The sequence below is a fragment of the Ranitomeya variabilis genome, chromosome 3 (genome assembly GCF_051348905.1).
Source record: "Ranitomeya variabilis isolate aRanVar5 chromosome 3, aRanVar5.hap1, whole genome shotgun sequence".
Taxonomy (NCBI): domain Eukaryota; kingdom Metazoa; phylum Chordata; class Amphibia; order Anura; family Dendrobatidae; genus Ranitomeya; species Ranitomeya variabilis.
This window is the reverse complement of record NC_135234.1, coordinates 99319581-99339055: the sequence shown is the minus strand read 5'-3', so window position 1 is coordinate 99339055 and position 19475 is coordinate 99319581. Positions and strand designations below refer to the sequence as shown.

General features: G+C 41.7%; 1 protein-coding gene across 2 annotated transcripts in view; it reads left to right on the top strand.

The window, feature by feature from the left end:
- NLK (nemo like kinase) overlaps positions 1–17488 on the top strand; it is a 194852-nt gene extending 177364 nt beyond the window's left edge. Inside the window, exons 9-12 of one of the 2 annotated variants that reach the window (XR_013223721.1) lie at positions 4948–5146; positions 14706–14799; positions 15643–16306; positions 17274–17488. Coding sequence is in view for 1 of the 2 variants with exons in the window: in XM_077294422.1 (XP_077150537.1) it covers positions 4948–5146; positions 14706–14799; positions 15643–15697 (348 nt within the window). In the remaining variant the exon portion in view is untranslated. Of the gene's footprint in view, positions 1–4947; positions 5147–14705; positions 14800–15642 lie in introns of both variants that reach the window. The other variant, XM_077294422.1, reaches the window with a different exon arrangement.
- The last annotated feature ends 1987 nt before the right edge of the window (positions 17489–19475 follow it).

Sequence of the window (19475 nt, the reverse complement as noted above, 5' to 3'; positions counted from 1 at the left end):
AAACCATAGAGGTCCATAAATTAAGTTGTGTGTAGTAATGAGAAATAATGCAGGGACAATGTATTGAACACATGAAGAAAGAGGTGCAAAAAGCCATGGAAAATCAAAACACCAGGTGAAATCTGTCAGTAATTCGAAAAGAAATTCTGCCACTTGGTGAACTAGCTGGTTCAACTGATGGTCATTAAAAAGGTCTCATTAGCAGCAAGGTGCCACATAGGAAACATCTTATGGGTAAAACCAGAGAGCAGTCTCAAGACCTTCACAACCTTATTGTTGCAAAACATACTGATGGCATCGGTTACAGAAGAATTTCGAAACTACTGAAGGTTCCAGTGAGCACTGATAGGGCCATAATCCGGAAGTGCAAAGAACATAATTTCACCATAAACGAGCTACGATCAGGTGCTCCCCGCAAGATTTCAAACAGAGGAGTGAAAATAATTATCAGAAGAGATGTCCAAGAGCCCAAAACCACTTTTGTAGAGCTACACAAAGACCTCAAATCAGCAGGTACAATTGTTTCAAAGTACAATCATCACGCTAAACTCCATTGCTGAACAAAAAGTATGTTCAAGTACGTTTTAAAGTTTACTCAACAACATTTAGACAAGCCTGTGAATTACGGGGAGAATGTAGCCTGGTCAGATGAGACCAAAATTTAACTCTTTGTATGCCATAATACACACCATTTATTCATTAACACAGAAAAAAAGGGCAACAGGATGCAGCAAACCTACTTAATTAAGATAAAGGCAACACAGATGGAAAATACTGATGAGACAACCACTCACAACATACCAATTCATGGATGCGGCGATTGCTTAGTATTAAAATTGCACAGGAAATAGGTTTGTATATGGTGCTGGTCACACACAGGTAGTGCAGTATCTGGCTTACAGCATATTAGTGACGCTCATACTGTTATTGCTGGGCAGCTAGCCTAATCTATTTAAGTGCACCCCATGAGGACGTACACCCTAGTTTACGAGACCAACATTGACGGGCTTGGCTGCATCCTGAATAAAAATATATAACGTGCAAAAAAATAATCTATATGGGCGGCATTGGTCGAAAGTTTCGCAATCTGTGTCAAAGTTTTCATACTGGCGAGTCCCTACATTATAATATACACTATGTTTGGAGGCCAAAAGGTGGTGCATATCAAACCAAAAACACCATACCAACAGTGAAGTTTGGAGATGGGGACGTCATGGTCTGGGGCTGTTTTTCAGCATATGGCACTGGCAAACTTCATATAATTGAAGGACGGATGAATGGACAAATGTAACAAGACATTCTTGATAAAAATCTGCTGCCATCTACCAGGATGGTGAAGGTAAAACGAGGGTCAACATTTTAGCAAGACAATGATCCCGAACACACAGCCAAGGAAAAAATAGCTAAAGCCAATAATGAAGTGAGGCTTGTAAGGGAAACCAAAAACAGTAAAAATGGATTTTGGGGGGGTATGTCAAAAACAAAAGAAAACTCAAAGATAATATAGGATTTTTACAGGTTGAAAAGGGTGAAGTGGTCAAAAACCAATCTTGAGAAGGCCGAACATTTAACTTCCTATTTTGCATCTGTGTTCTCTAAGAAAGCAATTGTAACATCAACTGATCTTTATGGTGCCATCAAAGGAATAAAAGAATCCACACTATCTATAAACCAAGAGCTGATGAAGGGACACTTAGCTAATTTAAATTAATTTAAATCTCCTGGATGAATTACATCCTAGGGTACTGAAAAAGTTAGCAGAATAAATTCCAGAACCACTAGCCAGAATCTTTGAAAAATTCTGGAGAACAGGAATATTTGAGAAGGCCAAATGTTGTCCCTATCTTCAAAATAGGAAAGAAGATGGAGCCAGGAAATTGCAGGCCTGTGAGCCTTACTTCTATACCAGGGAAGATGTTGGAACAAATTATTAAACAGCATGTATGTAAGTACTTGGATAATAATACTGTAATTAACCACAGCCAGCATGGATTTGGAGCAAACAAGTCATGACAGACTATCTAATTTTGTTCTACGATGGAATTGCTGACTTGGTGGATCAGGGAAATGCGGTACATATAGTAGATCTCGACTATCCTTATTGAAAAAAATTACCAAGTATGTGAGAAACAAGGCTATGGTTAGATGGATTCATAACTGGCTCAGTGATCGTACTCTGTGGTAATAAATGGTTGCACATCCAATTGGAAGAGTGTTTCAAGTGGGGTACCACAAGGCTCTGTCCTGGCCCCTGTGTTGTTCAACATTTTTAGAAATGATCTAGATAAGGGAACTGAAGGTAAACTAATCAAATTTGCAGACAATGCAAAGCTAGCAGGGATGGCTAAAGGCTGATTCACACAACGATATCGTTAACGATATCGTTGCAACGTCACACTTTTGGTGACGTAGCAACGATCCCGCTAACGATCTCCTTATGTGTGACAGCGACCAACGACGTCACCGCTGTTACTGCCGGCGCTGACACATTCACTGCAGGGAAGCTCTCGGCAGCAGCGCGTGCATTAGCAGTCCTCTTGCCGAAAGCAGTTTTAACCCTGTGGATGCCGGCGGGGGACGTGACAGACATCAGAATGTGAGTATGTAGTGTTTGTTTTTTTTTTTTTACTTTTACAATGGTAACCAGGGTAAATATTGGGTTACTAAGCGCGGCCCTGCACTTAGTAACCCGATGTTTACCCTGGTTACCCGGGTGCTGCAGGGGGACTTCGGCATCGTTGAAGACCGTTTCAACGATGCCGAAGTCGTTCCCCTGATCGTTGGTCGCTGGAGAGAGCTGTCTGTGTGACAGCTCCCCAGCGACCACACAACGACTTACCAACGATCACGGCCAGGTCGTATCGCTGGTCGTGATCGTTGGTAAGTCGTTTAGTGTGACTCCAGCTTAACACTAGAGAAAACAGGATTCTAAAGGATCTAGATAAGCTTGAACAATGGGCAGTGACTAATAGAATGGTATTTAACAGGGAGAAATGCAAGATTCTACATTTGGGCAAGAAAAACAAAAATTACATCTATAGAATGGAAGGAATAGAACTAATCAACAGCACATGTGAAAGACTTGGGTAAACTAATAGGTCACAGACCGCACATGAGTCAACAGTGTGATGCAGCAGCAGCAGCAAAAAAAAAGGCAAACACAGTTCTAGGATGTATTAAGAGAAGTATAGAATCTAGATCACATTAAGTACGGTAATTATCCCCCTCTACTCCTCCTTGGACAGACCTCATCTGGAATATTGTGCCAAATTTTGGGCACCACATTTTTAAAAAAGACAGAGAAGAGCTACCAAGATGCTGAGCAGACTGCAAAGTGTGTCCTACAAGGAATGGTTAAAGTATCTGGAAATGTTTTGCTTGCAAAAAAGAAGGCTAAGAAGAGACTTAATAGCTGTCTACAAATATCTGAAGCAATATCACAATTTACAGGGATCATCCTTATTCTCATTTGCACACGGAAACACGAGAAGTAATGGAATGAAACTGAAAGGGAGAATTTACAGATTAGAAATTCTAAAAAAAACCTTTAGACAGTAAGGGTGAACAGTGAGTGGAACAGGCTGCCACGAGGGGTGGTGAGTTCTTCAATGGAAGTCTTCAAACAGAGACTGGACAGACATCTGTCTGAGATGGTTTAGTGAATCCTGTGCTGCATTGAGCAGGGGGTTGAACACGATGACCCTTGTGTTCCTTTCCAACTCTAACATTCTATGAAACTCAATTGGTTTCAGAGAAAGAAAATAAAGTTGCTAGAATGGCCGAGCCAATCACCTGACCTGAATCTAATAGAAAATGTGTGGAATGAACTGAAGCTCACAGTCCATAGGAGCCTACGTGAATTATAGGACTTGAAGAGTGTTTGTACGGAAGAATGGACCAAAATCACACCTGAGCAATGCCTGTGACTAGTTTATACAGGAGGCATCTTGAAGCTGTCTTCAGCAGCAAAAGATTTTGCACAAAGTATTACATTTTAGTAAGCATGTTCAATACTTTTTACCGGTGTCATTTCTCATTATTGCACAGAACCTAATTTATGGACATCTATGGGTTGATTTCTTTTACCTGTGTGGATTGGATGGGTTGTTACTGACATCTGGTGATAATTTCATATCAATAGCACCTTTATAAATATATTTACTTAAATTAGTGATGTGTACTTATTTCACCCCCCTGTATGTCTGTTGTTGGGGATCTTTCACTTTAATTTCGCTACATCAGTGAAGCACGCATGCTCATAGGAAGCCTATTAACATATCAGACGTAAAATGAACAGTTCCCACCCAGTGCGCCTGACTCCGCTTCTGCAGTCACTTAGCTGAGCTGTGAAGCTGAAATACTTCATTATTTCCTATGCAAAACTTTCCTGCTTCCTAAAAGAAGTTTTGTCATATTTGATATGGTTGTCCTATAAAATTTTCTTTCTTGGTCCATCAATCTCCTGGTTTGGACTGTTACTAATTGATGTATGAGACGCTTCTAATAGTATCACCATAGAATCAATAGATTGCTCAACTGCTATGTGAAAGGTCCTAGAAGGGCTCTAGTGAACAGTCTCCTGTGTTAGAATTTATAAAATGTGGAACTATGCAGAGACTTTGGTCTATTAAACTAGTGTAATAATAAAGTGTGATACAAAACTCTAGTCCCGTGCCCGTATACCCTAATAGAGCATCTGCGCATCACTTAGGGGCACCCCCATTTGGGACAGAAGGAAGAGCTGCAATATAAGAATGGCTCCCGTTCTGGCAAACTCAAGCCTTTGTTGTATTACAGCTATTTGGCTGAAGTAAATGATGGAGATGCAAGAAGCGGAAACAGCTTTTTAAAGCCCTTAAAAAAAAATGTGTCCGCTCCTGGAAGTCATTGTTTTTGGTTTATTAACACCAGTAGAGAATTAATCATACACCCCTTTATTTGCTACAGTCCAAACGGATATCTGCTAAAGATGCATTGGCGCACCCCTACCTGGATGAAGGGCGTCTGCGGTACCACACCTGCATGTGCAAATGCTGTTTCTCCACCTCTACGGGCAGGGTCTACACCAGTGACTTTGAGCCAATCACAAATCCAAAATTCGATGACACTTTTGAAAAGAACCTTAGTTCTGTACGGCAGGTGAAAGGTAAGTGGTGTCTTCTGTAGAGTGGAAATATGCTTGGAACAAGGGGTGGGGTGGAAAAACTATCTGCACTTTTCTGCACCTTCCTAGCTAGGAAATGTAACATGGACTCATTAAAATGTGCTGCAGTGTTCTGTTTGGGGGATGGATGGAGGTCCCAGTTGTTGGATCTTCACCAGTGGGAATATCTTGGCATATCGCCTGGGATACTAAGAACCTTTTTAGCAGAACTTTTTTTTTTTTTTATAGCACTGCCTAATATTTTCCAAATGATAAGATGAGATCCATCTCCAGATAAAAGTTGTTCACATAGTTATGGCTTTCATTCTTAAAGGGGTTGTGCAATCCAAATCGATAAGTCTACAGTCACTCAGTGTGCTGCAGGGATTTGCCGATTTCAGATCTGAAACCAGAGGGTATGAGTTATACATACTCCGGGCCAGTGGGCACGGACTCGCTCCATACCCAAAACGACTGCGTCACTAGATGAGACGCAGTTTCGGCTCAATGCCAGTGAATGGAGCGAGGCTACTCCTACTGATCGGGGGTATGTATAACCCATACATACCCTCTGGTCCCGGGTCTGAAACCGGCAAATCCTTGCAGCGCACAGTGTGCACTGTCTGCAGTCACATAGAATGACTGCAGACTTATCAATTTGGACCCGACAACGCCTTTCATAGAGCAATGACTGTTGCTGTGAATCGGTTTTCAGACAGAAACCATTGAATCCTGATAGATCCCATCGACATAATCAGGTTTCAGATCTTTAGTTTCTGAAGGTAAGAATATCTGCAGACTATGCTAGTCCGAAGCAAGACTGGTCAAAATCCACCGCAGGATGCTACATATGTGCGATAGTTTATCACTTGTATCTGTACAATAGGTAACACACACACATGTGCACACCTGTAATGGTCAAATATACAATTGTATGTGTAGCATTTTATCACTCACTATTAGTGTTGAGCGATACCGTCCGATACTTGAAAGTATCGGTATCGGAAAGTATCGGCCGATACCGGCAAAGTATCGGATCTAATCCGATACCGATACCCGATACCAATACAAGTCAATGGGACTCAAATATCGGACGGTATTCCTGATGGTTCCCAGGGTCTGAAGGAGAGGAAACTCTCCTTCAGGCCCTGGGATCCATATTAATGTGTAAAATAAAGAATTAAAATAAAAAATATTGCTATACTCACCTCTCCGACGCAGCCTGGACCTCACCGAGGGAACCGGCAGCGTTGTTTGCTTAAAATACGCGCTTTTACTTCCTTCCGTGACGTCACGGCTTGTGATTGGTCGCGTGCCACCCATGTGGCCGCGACGCGACCAATCACAGCAAGCCGTGACGTAATTTTCAGGTCCTCAATGCCTAATTCTAGGCATTCATGATTTTAAAATTACGTTCCGGCTTGTGATTGGTCGTGTCGCGGTCACATGGGCGACGCGACCAATCACAAGCCGTGACGTCACGGGAGGCAGGAGACGCGCGCATTTTTTAAATTACGTCACGGCTTGTGATTGGTTGCGTGCCGCCCATGTGACCGCGACGCGACCAATCACAGCAAGCCGTGATGTAATTTCAGGTCCTGAATGCAGAAATAGGCATCAGGACCTGAAATTACGTCACGGCTTGCTGTGATTGGTCGCGTCGCGGCCACATGGGCGGCACGCGACCAATCACAAGCCGTGACGTCACGGAAGGAAGTAAAAGCGCGCATTTTAAGCAAACAACGCTGCCGGTTCCCTCGGTGAGGTCCAGGCTGCGTCGGAGAGGTGAGTATAGCAATATTTTTTATTTTAATTCTTTATTTTACACATTAATGTTGTTTCGATACCGATACCCGATACCACAAAAGTATCGGATCTCGGTATCGGAATTCCGATACCCGCAAGTATCGGCCGATACCCGATACTTGCGGTATCGGAATGCTCAACACTACTCACTATATAAACACATAAAAGCAATTAATACTTTGCCAAACACATAGGATACTATGGCTAGGCACAGTGGTGCATGACCCTAAATAGGGTGTTCAACAAATACATATATCATGCAACTAAGAAACAGTAATAGCAATGCTACCGAACTGCTGGGACGGATCAAAATAGAGTAATGTGTAGTCTGTAACATGCAGGTGCAGTGAGAAGGGTAATTCATGAATTGTAATATCCATTAAGTAAATTATCTGAGTACCAGAGGTATAGAGTGCAGGAAAATCTGAGAATAGGAATCAGTGCACTGCGGAAGTGCAGCTTCATTTCTAGCTATGAGTATTGTGCTATATATAAAGAGGTGCATAGTGACCACGTAAGAAGACACAGACCGACTAATATTGAGAAATAGAAATGAGGTATATGCACATCGCAAATGGGCACGAAGGAAACGAAAACCGTCTTTAGTTAAATTGCCACATGTGACGTTAAAGTGACAGTGCGGGCATGAGAGATGATACCCAGGCCACCGTCACATGCAAAGAATTTACTTTCCTCAAAGTTATCCTGAGAAATAATGGCAGTCGATCATTTCACAAGGGCTGGTATCTTATTCCTCATTTATGCAATTATTACGGTTATCCTGCAGTTGGGTCCTGTCCGCCCATGCAATTCATTATGCACTTAATGGAACACTTAAAGGGATTGTCCACTACTTTCAATTAACCCCCCCAATGTATCCCCACAGGGCCCCTAGATGAATTGTGCAAATACCTTCCATTGCCGTTTTCGCCTGTGAGCGGCGCTATGCTGGCGGCTGAGTCCGGGTCACGTGACCCCCAGGCTGCAGCCACCGCTTATTTCCGCCGACGTCACGTGAATTTCCAGACTCTGGAAATTGACGTGACGTCATGAGCAGGTGTGACCCAGCCTCACAGTCAGCAGTAACTCATCAAGAGTGACTGGGCTGTGGGCGGGGCTGCAGGGTTGTGCTGGGGGCGGGCGGGGCTAAGCAGGGATGATTGTGCGGGCGCCGGGGGTCTACATGCTGGCGCCGGTATGTGCGGGCCGGCGCCGGTATGTGCGGGCGGTGCTGGGGTCTGCGGTGGGTCTGCTGGCCGTGCTGGGGTCTGCTGCGGTGCGGTGGTGGTGGCGGCAGGGGTGTCTCTGTGCAGGCTTCGTCCGATGGGACTACAAGTCCCATCGGACTCTGCCTGCTACAGTGACAGTAAGTGACACATTAGCCAATGATGGGACAGTAGTAGTCCCATCATCCGGCTAATGTGTTGAATGTAAAAAAAACAAAAAAAACATATACAGTACATACATACAACACACACCATGTAACATGTGACATCATGCGACAACATGCAACATATGACATGCGACATGTGACAACATGCGACATGCACCATGCGATGACATGCGGCGACATGCACCATGCGATGACATGTGACAACATGCGTCGACATGCACCATGCGGCAACATGCGATGACATGCTACAACATCCGATGACATGCACCATGCGACAACATGCACCATGCGACATGCACCATGCGACGACATGCAACATATGACATGCAGCATGCAATGACATGACATACGACAACACGCAATGACATGCACCATGCGATGACATACGGCGACATGCACCATGCGACGACATGCACCATGCGACGACATGCACCATGCGATGACATGTGACAACATGCGACATGCACCATGCGAAGACATGCGACATGCACCATGCGAAGACATGCAACATGCGACGACATGCACCATGTGATGACATGTGACAACATGCACCATGCGACGACATGCGGCTACATGCAACATGCGATGACATGCAGCATACAATGACATGCGACAACATCCGATGGCATGCAGCATGCGACGACATGCACCATGTGACGACATGCACCATGTGACATGCACCATGCGACAACATGCGACATGCAACATATGACATGCAACATGCGATGACATGTGACATGCAGCATGCAATGACATGACATGCGACGACATGTAACATGTGACATGCAACATGCGATGACATGCGACATGCAACATATGACATGCAACATGTGATGACATGTGACATGCAGCATGCAATGACATGCGGTGACATGTGACATGCAACATGCGATGACATGCAGCATGCACCATGCGACATGCACCATGCGGCGACATGCAATAGCATGCAACATGCAATGACATGCGACGACATGCAACATGTGACATTCAACATGCCACATACAGTACATACATACAGTACATACATACAACATACATACAGACATACAGTACATATAACATAGAGTACATACTCACCATCACTTGTCACCTTGATCCCCGAAGCCAGTGTCATCTGTAAAAAATATTAAAATAATAAGCAAACACTATACTCCCTGATCCGCAGAAATCCAATTAAAACGAGTGTCCCTCCACGATCTCCCGTGGAGAGCAGGAGCATCAGCTGATGTGACCGCTCTCCAGTGGCTCCAGGAATACAATGATGGAAGGTATCCTTCCACAATGTATTCCTCACAATGTATTCCTACGCCCCTGTGAGAAAATAGTCCCTAGTCTCACTTTATGCCATTGCTGTGTGGGAAATTTTCCCAGGCAGCAATTGCCATAAAGTGAGACTTTGTCCTAAGGTAACCTCTCAGTGATGCACTGCAGGAGCCATTGTCTCCTGTCAGTGTGTCACTGAGGGTCCTATAGAGCAGTGACATCAGCCGATGTCACTGTTCTATAGGGGAGATCGTCATGGGACACTCGTTATTAATTGGACTACGGCGGACAGGTAGTATACGGTTTATTATTTTACGTTTTTTGCAGGCGCTGAAGTATGGTAAGTATGGATAAATGAAGAATATTAAAATACTTTTTTCCTAATGTGTGTGTGTGTGTGTTTTATTAACCATTTATTAGTATTGGATTGATAATGGATAGGCGTCTTATTGACGCCTCTCTGTTATTAACCCGGCTTAATGTCACCTTACAATAGCAAGGTGACATTAACCCCTTATTACCCCATATCCCACCGCTACACGGGAGTGGGAAGAGAGGGGCTAAGTGCCGGAATTGGCGCATCTTATAGATGCGCCATTTCCGGGGCGGCTGCGGACTGGTATTTGTAGCCGGGGGAGGGACCAATATCCATGGCCCCTCTCTAGGCTATGAATATCAGCCCACAGCTGTCTGCGTAGCATTTTTTTTGGGGGGGTCCCCCTATGTTAATAGCCAGTAAAGGCTACACAGACAGCTGCGGGCTGATATTCATAGCAGGCTACAAATATTGGCCCCCGGCCGTTGGCTCTCCCCCTCTGGCGCAGAAAATTGCGCGGGAGCCCATGCCGTTTTTTTAATTAAATAAACGCTCATTAAGGCCTTTTTCACACTTGCGTCGGTACGGGTCCGTCGCTATGCGTCGGGCCGACGTACTGACGCACGTTGTGAAATTTGTGCACGACGTGGGCAGCGGATGCAGTTTTTCAACGCATCCGCTGCCCATTCTGAAGTCCGGGGAGGAGGGGGCGGAGTTTTGGCCGCGCATGCGCGGTAGAAAATGGCAGACGCGACGGACAAAAAACGTTCACTTGAACGTTTTTTCGTGCCAACGGTCCGCCAAAACACGACGGATCCATTGCACGAGGGATGCGACGTGTGGCCATCCATAGCGATCCGTCGCTAATACAAGTCTATGGGTAAAAAACGCATCCTACGAGCACATTTGCAGGATCTGTTTTTTTCTCAAAAAGACAGATTGCTAAAAACGCAAGTGTGAAAGTAGCCTTAGAAACATTGGCCTTTCTATTATATATCTATGGATATATCTATCTATAGATATATTTATAGATAGATATATTTATAGATACATAGATGTATCTTCATATATCTGGCTGCTTTCACACATCAGGTTTTTGCCGTCAGACACAATCCGGCGAGTTTTGTTAAAAACGGATCCATTTTTTTCCGCCGGATCCGTTTTTTCTCATAGAGTTGTATTAGTGCCGGATTGCGCCTGATGGCCACACGTTTCATCCGTTTTTTGCCAGATCCGTCAAAAAAAGCTGTTTCCGCCGGACGGAAAACACATACAGAGGAACGTTTTTTCTGTCTGGCAAAAAAACGCACAGCGACGGATCCGGCAAAAACGTATGAAACTGAGATGTGAAATGATGAATCCGGCCTCCGAATCCGTTTTTTCATGCATGTTTCCATTCAAATCATGCATATTTTCCATTTATTTATTTCCAAAAACTGCATCAAAAACCGCATCAAAACTGCACCAAAAACTGCACCAAAACCTGGTGCAGTTTTGGTGCAGTTTTGATGCGGTTTTGGTGCGGTTTTGATGCATTTTTTATGCAGTTTTTTGCAGGGTTTTGATGCATTTTTTAAATTCGTTTTTGGTGCAGTTTTTGCGCGGTTTTTATGCGTTTTGGTGCATTTTTGAAAGCTAAATAAAGATGTATTATTGAACAAAAAAAAGATTTGTGATTATTGTCCAACATCCTCTTTTACATTTGTCCAACCCACACTCCATTACACACACAGATACATATAGATGATAGATGAAATGGATAGACAGATCTACATATAGATAAATCTATAGATGCATACATCTATCTATTCCTATATCTATCTATAGATATATCTGGATAGATATATCTATTGATAGATGTATGGATAGCGTAGGGTGTGTGTCCACTGTCCAGATTACATCCGAATTAGCTGCAGATTGGATGCTGCGTACTTGTAGTCCCATCGGATGATGCCTGCACACACCCCAAAAGACCCCCACACAGCCCCGCACCCACCCGAACAGCCAGGCACACACCCGAACAGCCCCGCACACACCCGAACAGCCCCGCACACACACGAACAGTCCCGCACACATCCGAACAGCCCGCAGACCCAGCACACACATACACACATAGTCACTGCCCACATTCCGCCCACACACGTCCCTCCTCCCGAACTGCAGCGTTTCTCGGACCCACATCCGCAGCAAAACTGCAGATCTTTTTTACATCTGCGGTTTTGCTGCGGATGTGCCCGACTCAATGAAAGTCTAAGGCGCAGAAACGCTGCAGTTCTGCACAAAAGTGACATGCTGCGAGAAAAAAAAGCTGCGTTTCGGTGCGGCTTTTTCCGCAGCATGTGCACAAGTCTACGGCTCCCATAGACTTACATTGGTTGTGCACTACACTGCGGATTTGATGCAATTCTGTGCGGCAAAAAACGCTGCGGATCTGCAATTAAATCCGCAGCGTGTGCACACAGCCTTAGCATTTAGTGAACCTAGCAAAAAAGCCAAGCAAAAACAAGTGTGGGATTGCACTTTATTTGCAATTTCATCGCACTTTGACTTTTTTTTCACATTTTCTGTTACACGACATGGTCAAATCAATGATGTCGTTCAAACGTAGAACTTGTCCCGCAAAAAATAAGCCCTCACATGGCCATATTGACAGGAAAAATTATGGCCCTGGAAAGAAGGGGAGCGATAAACGAAAAAAGCTCCAGGGGTGAAGGGGTTTAGAAACATGGATATGGACATATCTATGGAAATAGACACAGATATATCTGCATGTATTCATCTATCTATCTATTTATCTATCTATCTATCCATCTATCTATCCATCTATCTGTGTGTAATGGAGTGTGGGTTGGACAAATGTAAAAGAGGAGGTTGGACAGAAATGACATCACAAATCTTTTTGAAGAAAGAGGGGGGAGAGGAGGGAGGGGTTGGGGTGTGTTTTGGAGTGGGTGTGCCAGGTGCAGAGTTACAGGCGAGTGCAATGCATCATGGAACTTGTAGTATTAGAGCACAATAACTCAGGAGAAAGGAAGTTGTCGATTAACCCCATGAGAGCTGAATCCAGCACTAAAGATGTGCTGCTACTGCATGATAAAAGGTAATATTGCTAAAATAAACACAGTAGATGTTTTCAGTGGCACATAATAGCAAGATTTATGAAAAAAAAAAGTTCTAGTAGTGGACAACTTCTTTAACAATGAAAAATGATTTATACATATATTAGAGGATGGCGGTTATAAGTCCGCGATCTTCATGCCTGCATTCATGTTCATACCCCATGAGAAGCACTTTGCTGCCTGATCCAAGTTTTGGCTTTTTCTCCCATGAGTGCATCTACCTGCAGTATGCAGTCATGGACAAAAGTTAAGACTGAACCAATTTGTGATTTTCTCAGTTTGCTTCTTCAGTGTTTTTAGATGTATTAGCTATTTCTATGATTAGAAAAGTAAAAACCTCTCATCGTACTCACATTGAAGAAACCCCCGTCTTTATCCTCAGGAGTGCCATTCCGAAACTGCTGAAGAACAGAAATGTTAAAAATAAAAAATGGAAAGGCACATCCAAATATATATATGTATGTATGTATGTATATATATATATATATATATATATATATATATATATATATATATATATATATATATATATATACATATATAGATTATATATTATATATATATATATAACTTCTGAATTTATATACAAGTACAATTATAAACATTTCATAAGTTTTTATACTATTATTGGCAAATGCATCAAGTTTTTGCATAGACTGAATATTTATAGTGCGTACCCTTATGTTTCAAGACTTTTGTGCTTCGCCCTAGCAGCTGGATATCCTCTTTTGGGCCAAATCCTGTCTGATCACAACCCATTGTTGCCTAATCAATGCTTGGAGTGTCACAATTTCTGTATTTCTGTTTGTCCATCTGCTTTTTGAGAATTGACCACAGGATCCCAATTGAATTGAGATGGGGGGGTTCCTAGCCATAGACCGAAATTTACTTTTTTTTGTTCGCTGAACCACTTTATCACTTTTCCTTGCGACTTGGTCTCCATCATTCTGAAGACCGTATTTTCCATTACCAAATTGATGCTTAATCATTGAGAGAAGTTGCTCTTGAGGATGTTTAGATCCCATTCCTTATTCATGGCAGGGTTCTTGGGTGAAATAGTGAGAGAGCCCCCTCCATGAATGAAAACCAATCCCACAAATGAATGGCCTCAGGTGCTATGTAATATGATGACTGCAATTTATTGTGTGCTTACAATTGCTGATTTTGCCTTTCTACCCAGCTAAATCTTCTCTTTTCTCTGCTCTATGTAGAAACACCATGTTTCTTGTCCCTGCATTTATCATTCCACTCTTCAACTCCTACCCCAGCTGCTCCATCCTCCCCCTACCAGGGACTTTTGCAGTGACTTATGTCATACAGGAAAAATTGACCTCCTGTTTCTACATAGACCTTACAGGGATTCAGCTAGTCTGTTTCAGTCCCATGTTGTCATAAATCGAAGTGAGAACAGAAGAATTAGCTGGGTAGAAGGGTAAAATGAGCAATTGTAAGTACACAGTGCTGTATAATATGGTGACTGCAATATATTAAGGGTTTACAAATTTTGATGGTAGGAGGAGTGCTTCTTTAAGGAAAAATCAGAAATACATTCTTGAGAGTTTGCCACAAAGATGCAGAATGGTTATGTGGCTAATATTAATGATAATTGGAATAAGTTCATTGTAACATTATTTTTATTTTTTGCTTTTATCTTTTTTTGTGCAGAAATCATCCATCAGTTCATTTTGGAGCAGCAAAAAGGGAACAGAGTGCCTCTCTGCATTAACCCTCAGTCTGCTGCTTTTAAAAGCTTTATAAGGTATGTGTACTCCTAGTGCTCGATCAGTAAGGCTCCTGATTATATCTGCCATTGTCCTAGTCATCCTGAGCGTCTTGAGCAGCAAAAAGCTCTGCAGTCTCTTTACTTGTTACTGGGGAACAGGCACTCATCTTGGAGTGACGGGGTTGTCTGAAAGGAACATTTATTTTAATCCTAAATGTCTTAATATAATCTAATCTCTTTTATGTTCCTATCGTTCCCTTACTGCGCAATCTGTTTTATTTTTTTTTTAACTACTTCCTGTCTGAAGCTTTTTGACAATCCGCAGTGCATGCTGGGATACTCAAATGAGACATCATCAAGGGGTAGAAGCTGCCGTCACTGCCGCAGCCTCTGCTACCACCCAGCAACAAAGCGTCATTAGTGACCTCTGTTTCAGGAGCTGGGCTAATCCCTGCTCTACTGAGCATGTATCAGTTGTTAATGCTGACTGATGCTCAGTAGGATCTTGTCACTGCAAGTTTGTTTAATGCACAGTGACAGTGCGCTCCCTTGCTGGCTGTGATGAAACTTGAAGAGCCAGCAAGAGCGTACTGTCAGTGCGCATTGTAAGGGGAGAACTCCGGCAGAGACCACTCTGCCCCCGTAAGTGATGTCACTTGCGGGGACAGGACTAGTCTCTGATCGCCAGTTAACAAGATGGGTGTCAGTCAATATAGCTGGATGCACTCAACGTAAAGGTTTTTAAAGGGGGTTTTCAGGTCAAATTTCATAAATCTAATTTCTTTAGGTAATAATCATTCTGATAATTTTAAGAATATTTGCACGTCTAAGACTATGGTCATTCTCGTTTAACTTTTGTGCTCTCTTTAACCATTGCAGTTCCACTGTTGCTCAGCCATCTGAGATGCCTCCATCTCCACTGGTTTGGGAATAGTTTGGAAGACTTACTACTGAAGGTGTCCTGTAGCTTTCCACTGGAGTCTGGGGATTGCAATCTTGAAGCTTGATCATGCTTGTAATATTTTCTTAATTAAGATTTAACTTATCAACCACTAAATGTAAAATCTATATAATATTTAAAACAAAATGGCGTTCTAGTGACTTTCACTCCGACAAAGTGGTTGTATTTTGAGATAATTTAAACCCACATTGGTTATTTTTTAGCAATTTAAAGAAGTTTTAGGGCTCAGAACAAATTGATATTTGCACCAAATTGTGTAATAATTGATTTTTTTTTGTTTGTTTCTCTTAGAGGTTGCTTTTAAGTTTAAGTATTTTGTTCTATTTATATTTTAATGAAAGAGACTGTGCAAAGCATTTTTATACTGAGCCATTCCTAAAACCTCATTTTATGTTGATACAAGCAATTGCAAGGAAGAATACAGACATTGTCTGGAGACCAATCATGAAGTACTTCCCAAAAACAGGAGCTGACCACAGGACGGTGATGTCACCCGGTGTCCAGTCTCCGACACTTGATGGCTTCTTTGCAGCACTGTGCTAAGAGGAGCGTGTTGCTATTTTGATATAGTGAAGACAGAAGGTTTGTGGTTAGAATGAGTGCATCTGTGACTAGAGGGGATGGTACACTTGGGTACCTTTCCCTATATAAATATATAAAATATATATTTAATCTATTTTTCTTAGACTTCCTTTCTTTCTTACCTTTTCAGTCATGGGCATGCGTCATTATTCATCTATGTAAATAATTCCATTGATGGGCTTCTTTGTAAAGGTCCTTTTCATGTCCCGCTGTATAAAGGTGCGCTAGCTGGCACATTTTATTTGTTTTTGTGAATTTTCTCCCCCCCCCCCCCCTCCCTGCACTGGACAGTTCCAACATGAGGAAGGACAGAAAAAAAAACAAGCTAGAACCGACTATAGGGAGTATCTCTAATCGTAATCTGTATTTAGGGATGAGATGTTGGATGTGGACGTGTTGAAATGTCACAGTATATATTTTTTCCCCCCTCCCCATTTTTATTTCTTTAAAAACACTGAATTTTCTGTGTATATGTACATACAAACTGATGGCCTCTACCTCCTGGAGTTTACAGCTCAGCTTGTTTCACTCCAAATTATTTTTAGGTTCAGTGTGCAGACTTTAAAACTTGAATGTTCCTTCCAACTTTTATATGTAAACATTACAATAAAACAGAAGATTGCTTTCACCTAGATCAAGACATTTTGATGGACTAGCCTTGTATGAATCCAATAATTATTGTTTTGAGGGGAAGACAGAGGTATTTGTAATGCTCTATTAATTGTTAAAGTTATTGTAATTTATCTTTTAGAATAATATTTTTATCCAAAATGAGCTGGATTGTAATAGGAGGAGACTAAAATGTTTTTATTTCTGTTTTTGGGTTTTTAAGCTTATGGGAAGTTTTAACTTCAATGAAGTAACTTGCTGTGAAAGACTGTATATTGGAATTCCAAATTTTAAGAGATGGTATGGAATCTTTTTCTACTTTTTTTTTTTTTCTTTTTTTTTTTTCCTCTTTCTAAAGTGGCTCCAAATAAGCTCCAAATGAAGCATTTCATCAAGGATGTCTGAGACAGTTTACCATCAACAAAATGAATCAATGGATGGAGCTGAAGACCTGAAAGGCCATATCTTATGATAATGGTCATATGAGACACTTGATGGTCACTTTTGTAAAATGTAGATTTGAAGTAAAGTGGTGAAAACATTAAATGTGAAAATAAAACCCTTTCTTGCTTCTCCCTTTCATTTATTGAAAGCAGTTTAATACTTTTATGTCAAGTTCTTTATTGGTTTATGCTTTTATTAGCAAGTGTAAAAGGAATACTCTGACTGTCCGCTGGCTCTCCCTACACGAGTGTGATAGCTGCATAGAAATGCATGCTGCCCTGCTCGGGTTAGGAGCGCCAACCGCCAGTCAGACAAGGATCGCAACAGAATGCTCCGTTATACAGTCGTCTGACTCTTCCCTAAGGCTCTTGTGCAGACAGAACATAAACCCCGAGTTGTCCGGTTCTGCAGTCACACTTGTCCCATATGTCATCTAATACTTGCTAACAAACATTTGGAAAGTTAGCAAGAGGTAAAACACAGGTGAATGACAATGACAGCAGGATCAGACTAATCTGTAGCCTGCTACCTTTTAAAACATACAGTTCTGCATAGGAGTTGTAAATAAAAATATATATATATTTTTAAAAGACTATAAAACTGCTTTATATTATATCATTTTTTATTTCTATAGCGTTGACATATTCCAGGGGACAAGATCAAACAAGACTTAAGGAAGTAGAACATAATTCAACGCATACCAAGAGGAGTGAGGGCCCTGCTCAAAAGCTTCCAGAGTTCACGGAGGGTGTGGAAACATAAGGAAAGGACCAGATTATCAGATAATGGTAGGAAAGGAGAGCAGGGAATAGTTATTTAGTGAAGAAAAGTGATAGGTCAGTCTAAGAACTGTTTTTTTTAGTACATTTAAAACTGGATACGGGGAATTAACCAGATTTTTCAGGGTAGTGCAGAACTGGCGCAGTACAAGTGGAAGACTGGAATGGGAGGTTCAGATTATAGGGGATGTTAGTCTGATCATATTAGGTATATCTCTATGACTAAGGGTGAAATTCACACCAGAAATGTGTTAGGTATGTATACTGAGACAACAGAAGTAACATTTTAATGGATTAATAGTAACATTTCAATTTAACCTACGAGTAGATGTGCCAATTTCCTTTGTATAGTTCGCACTGTACTGCAAGTCAGCATTTGAAACATCTTACGCAGATATGGCATTGAGGTCAACATCATTTTTTTTCTTTACTGTGCCATGAGAAGTCAGTCTTGCCTCATATGCTGGGTTGAAAGCGTGGGTGGCATGGTAGATGGAGATGAGAAGATGAAATCGGAGATGTAGAGGAGCTTTGTGGTTGAGTGATAATTTTATATTATACTCAGTAGAGGATGGGCAACCAATGCAATGACTGGCACAGAGTGGAGGCATTGGTGTAACAGCTGGATAGAAATATGATGGCGGCTGCTGCGTTCAGGATAAAGAGGGGAGATCAATTAGTAGAGAGTTGAAGCATTCCAGACGAGAATGAATAAGAACAGCAGCAAGAGTTTTTGCTGAGTCAAAGGTAAGAAAATTTTGAATCCTAAAGATCTTTTTTATGATATCATGAGTGAGCAGATATGAGGAATGAAGGCAAGATCTGAGTCAAATATAACCCGAGACAGCGGGCAGGCTGCTGTGGGTTTTTGATAGAACCACACAGAAAAATGGCAATATTGTGTTTAGTAGAGTGTAAATTCTAAAAGATGAGAGCCCTCAACCTATATAAAAATCTATTACATTGCATTATTTGGCACATAATACAAAAGATGTAACTACAGCAAAATGGTGCCATAATATTAACCCCTTAGTAACGGAGCCAAATTTTTGAAATCTGACCGGTGTCACTTTATGTTGTAATAACTCTGCAACACTTCAACAAATCCCAGTGATTTTGAGATTGTTTTTTCGTGACACATTATACTTTATGATAATGGTAAACATAGGTCAATATGTTTTGTGTTTATTTATAAAAAAATATCAAAAATGAGAGAAAAATTTTAAAAAATTAGCAATTTTCAAAATTTGAATGATTATTCCTTTTATCCAGATGGCCATACCACAGCAAATCATTAATAAATAACATTTCTCACATGTCTGCTTTACATCAGTACC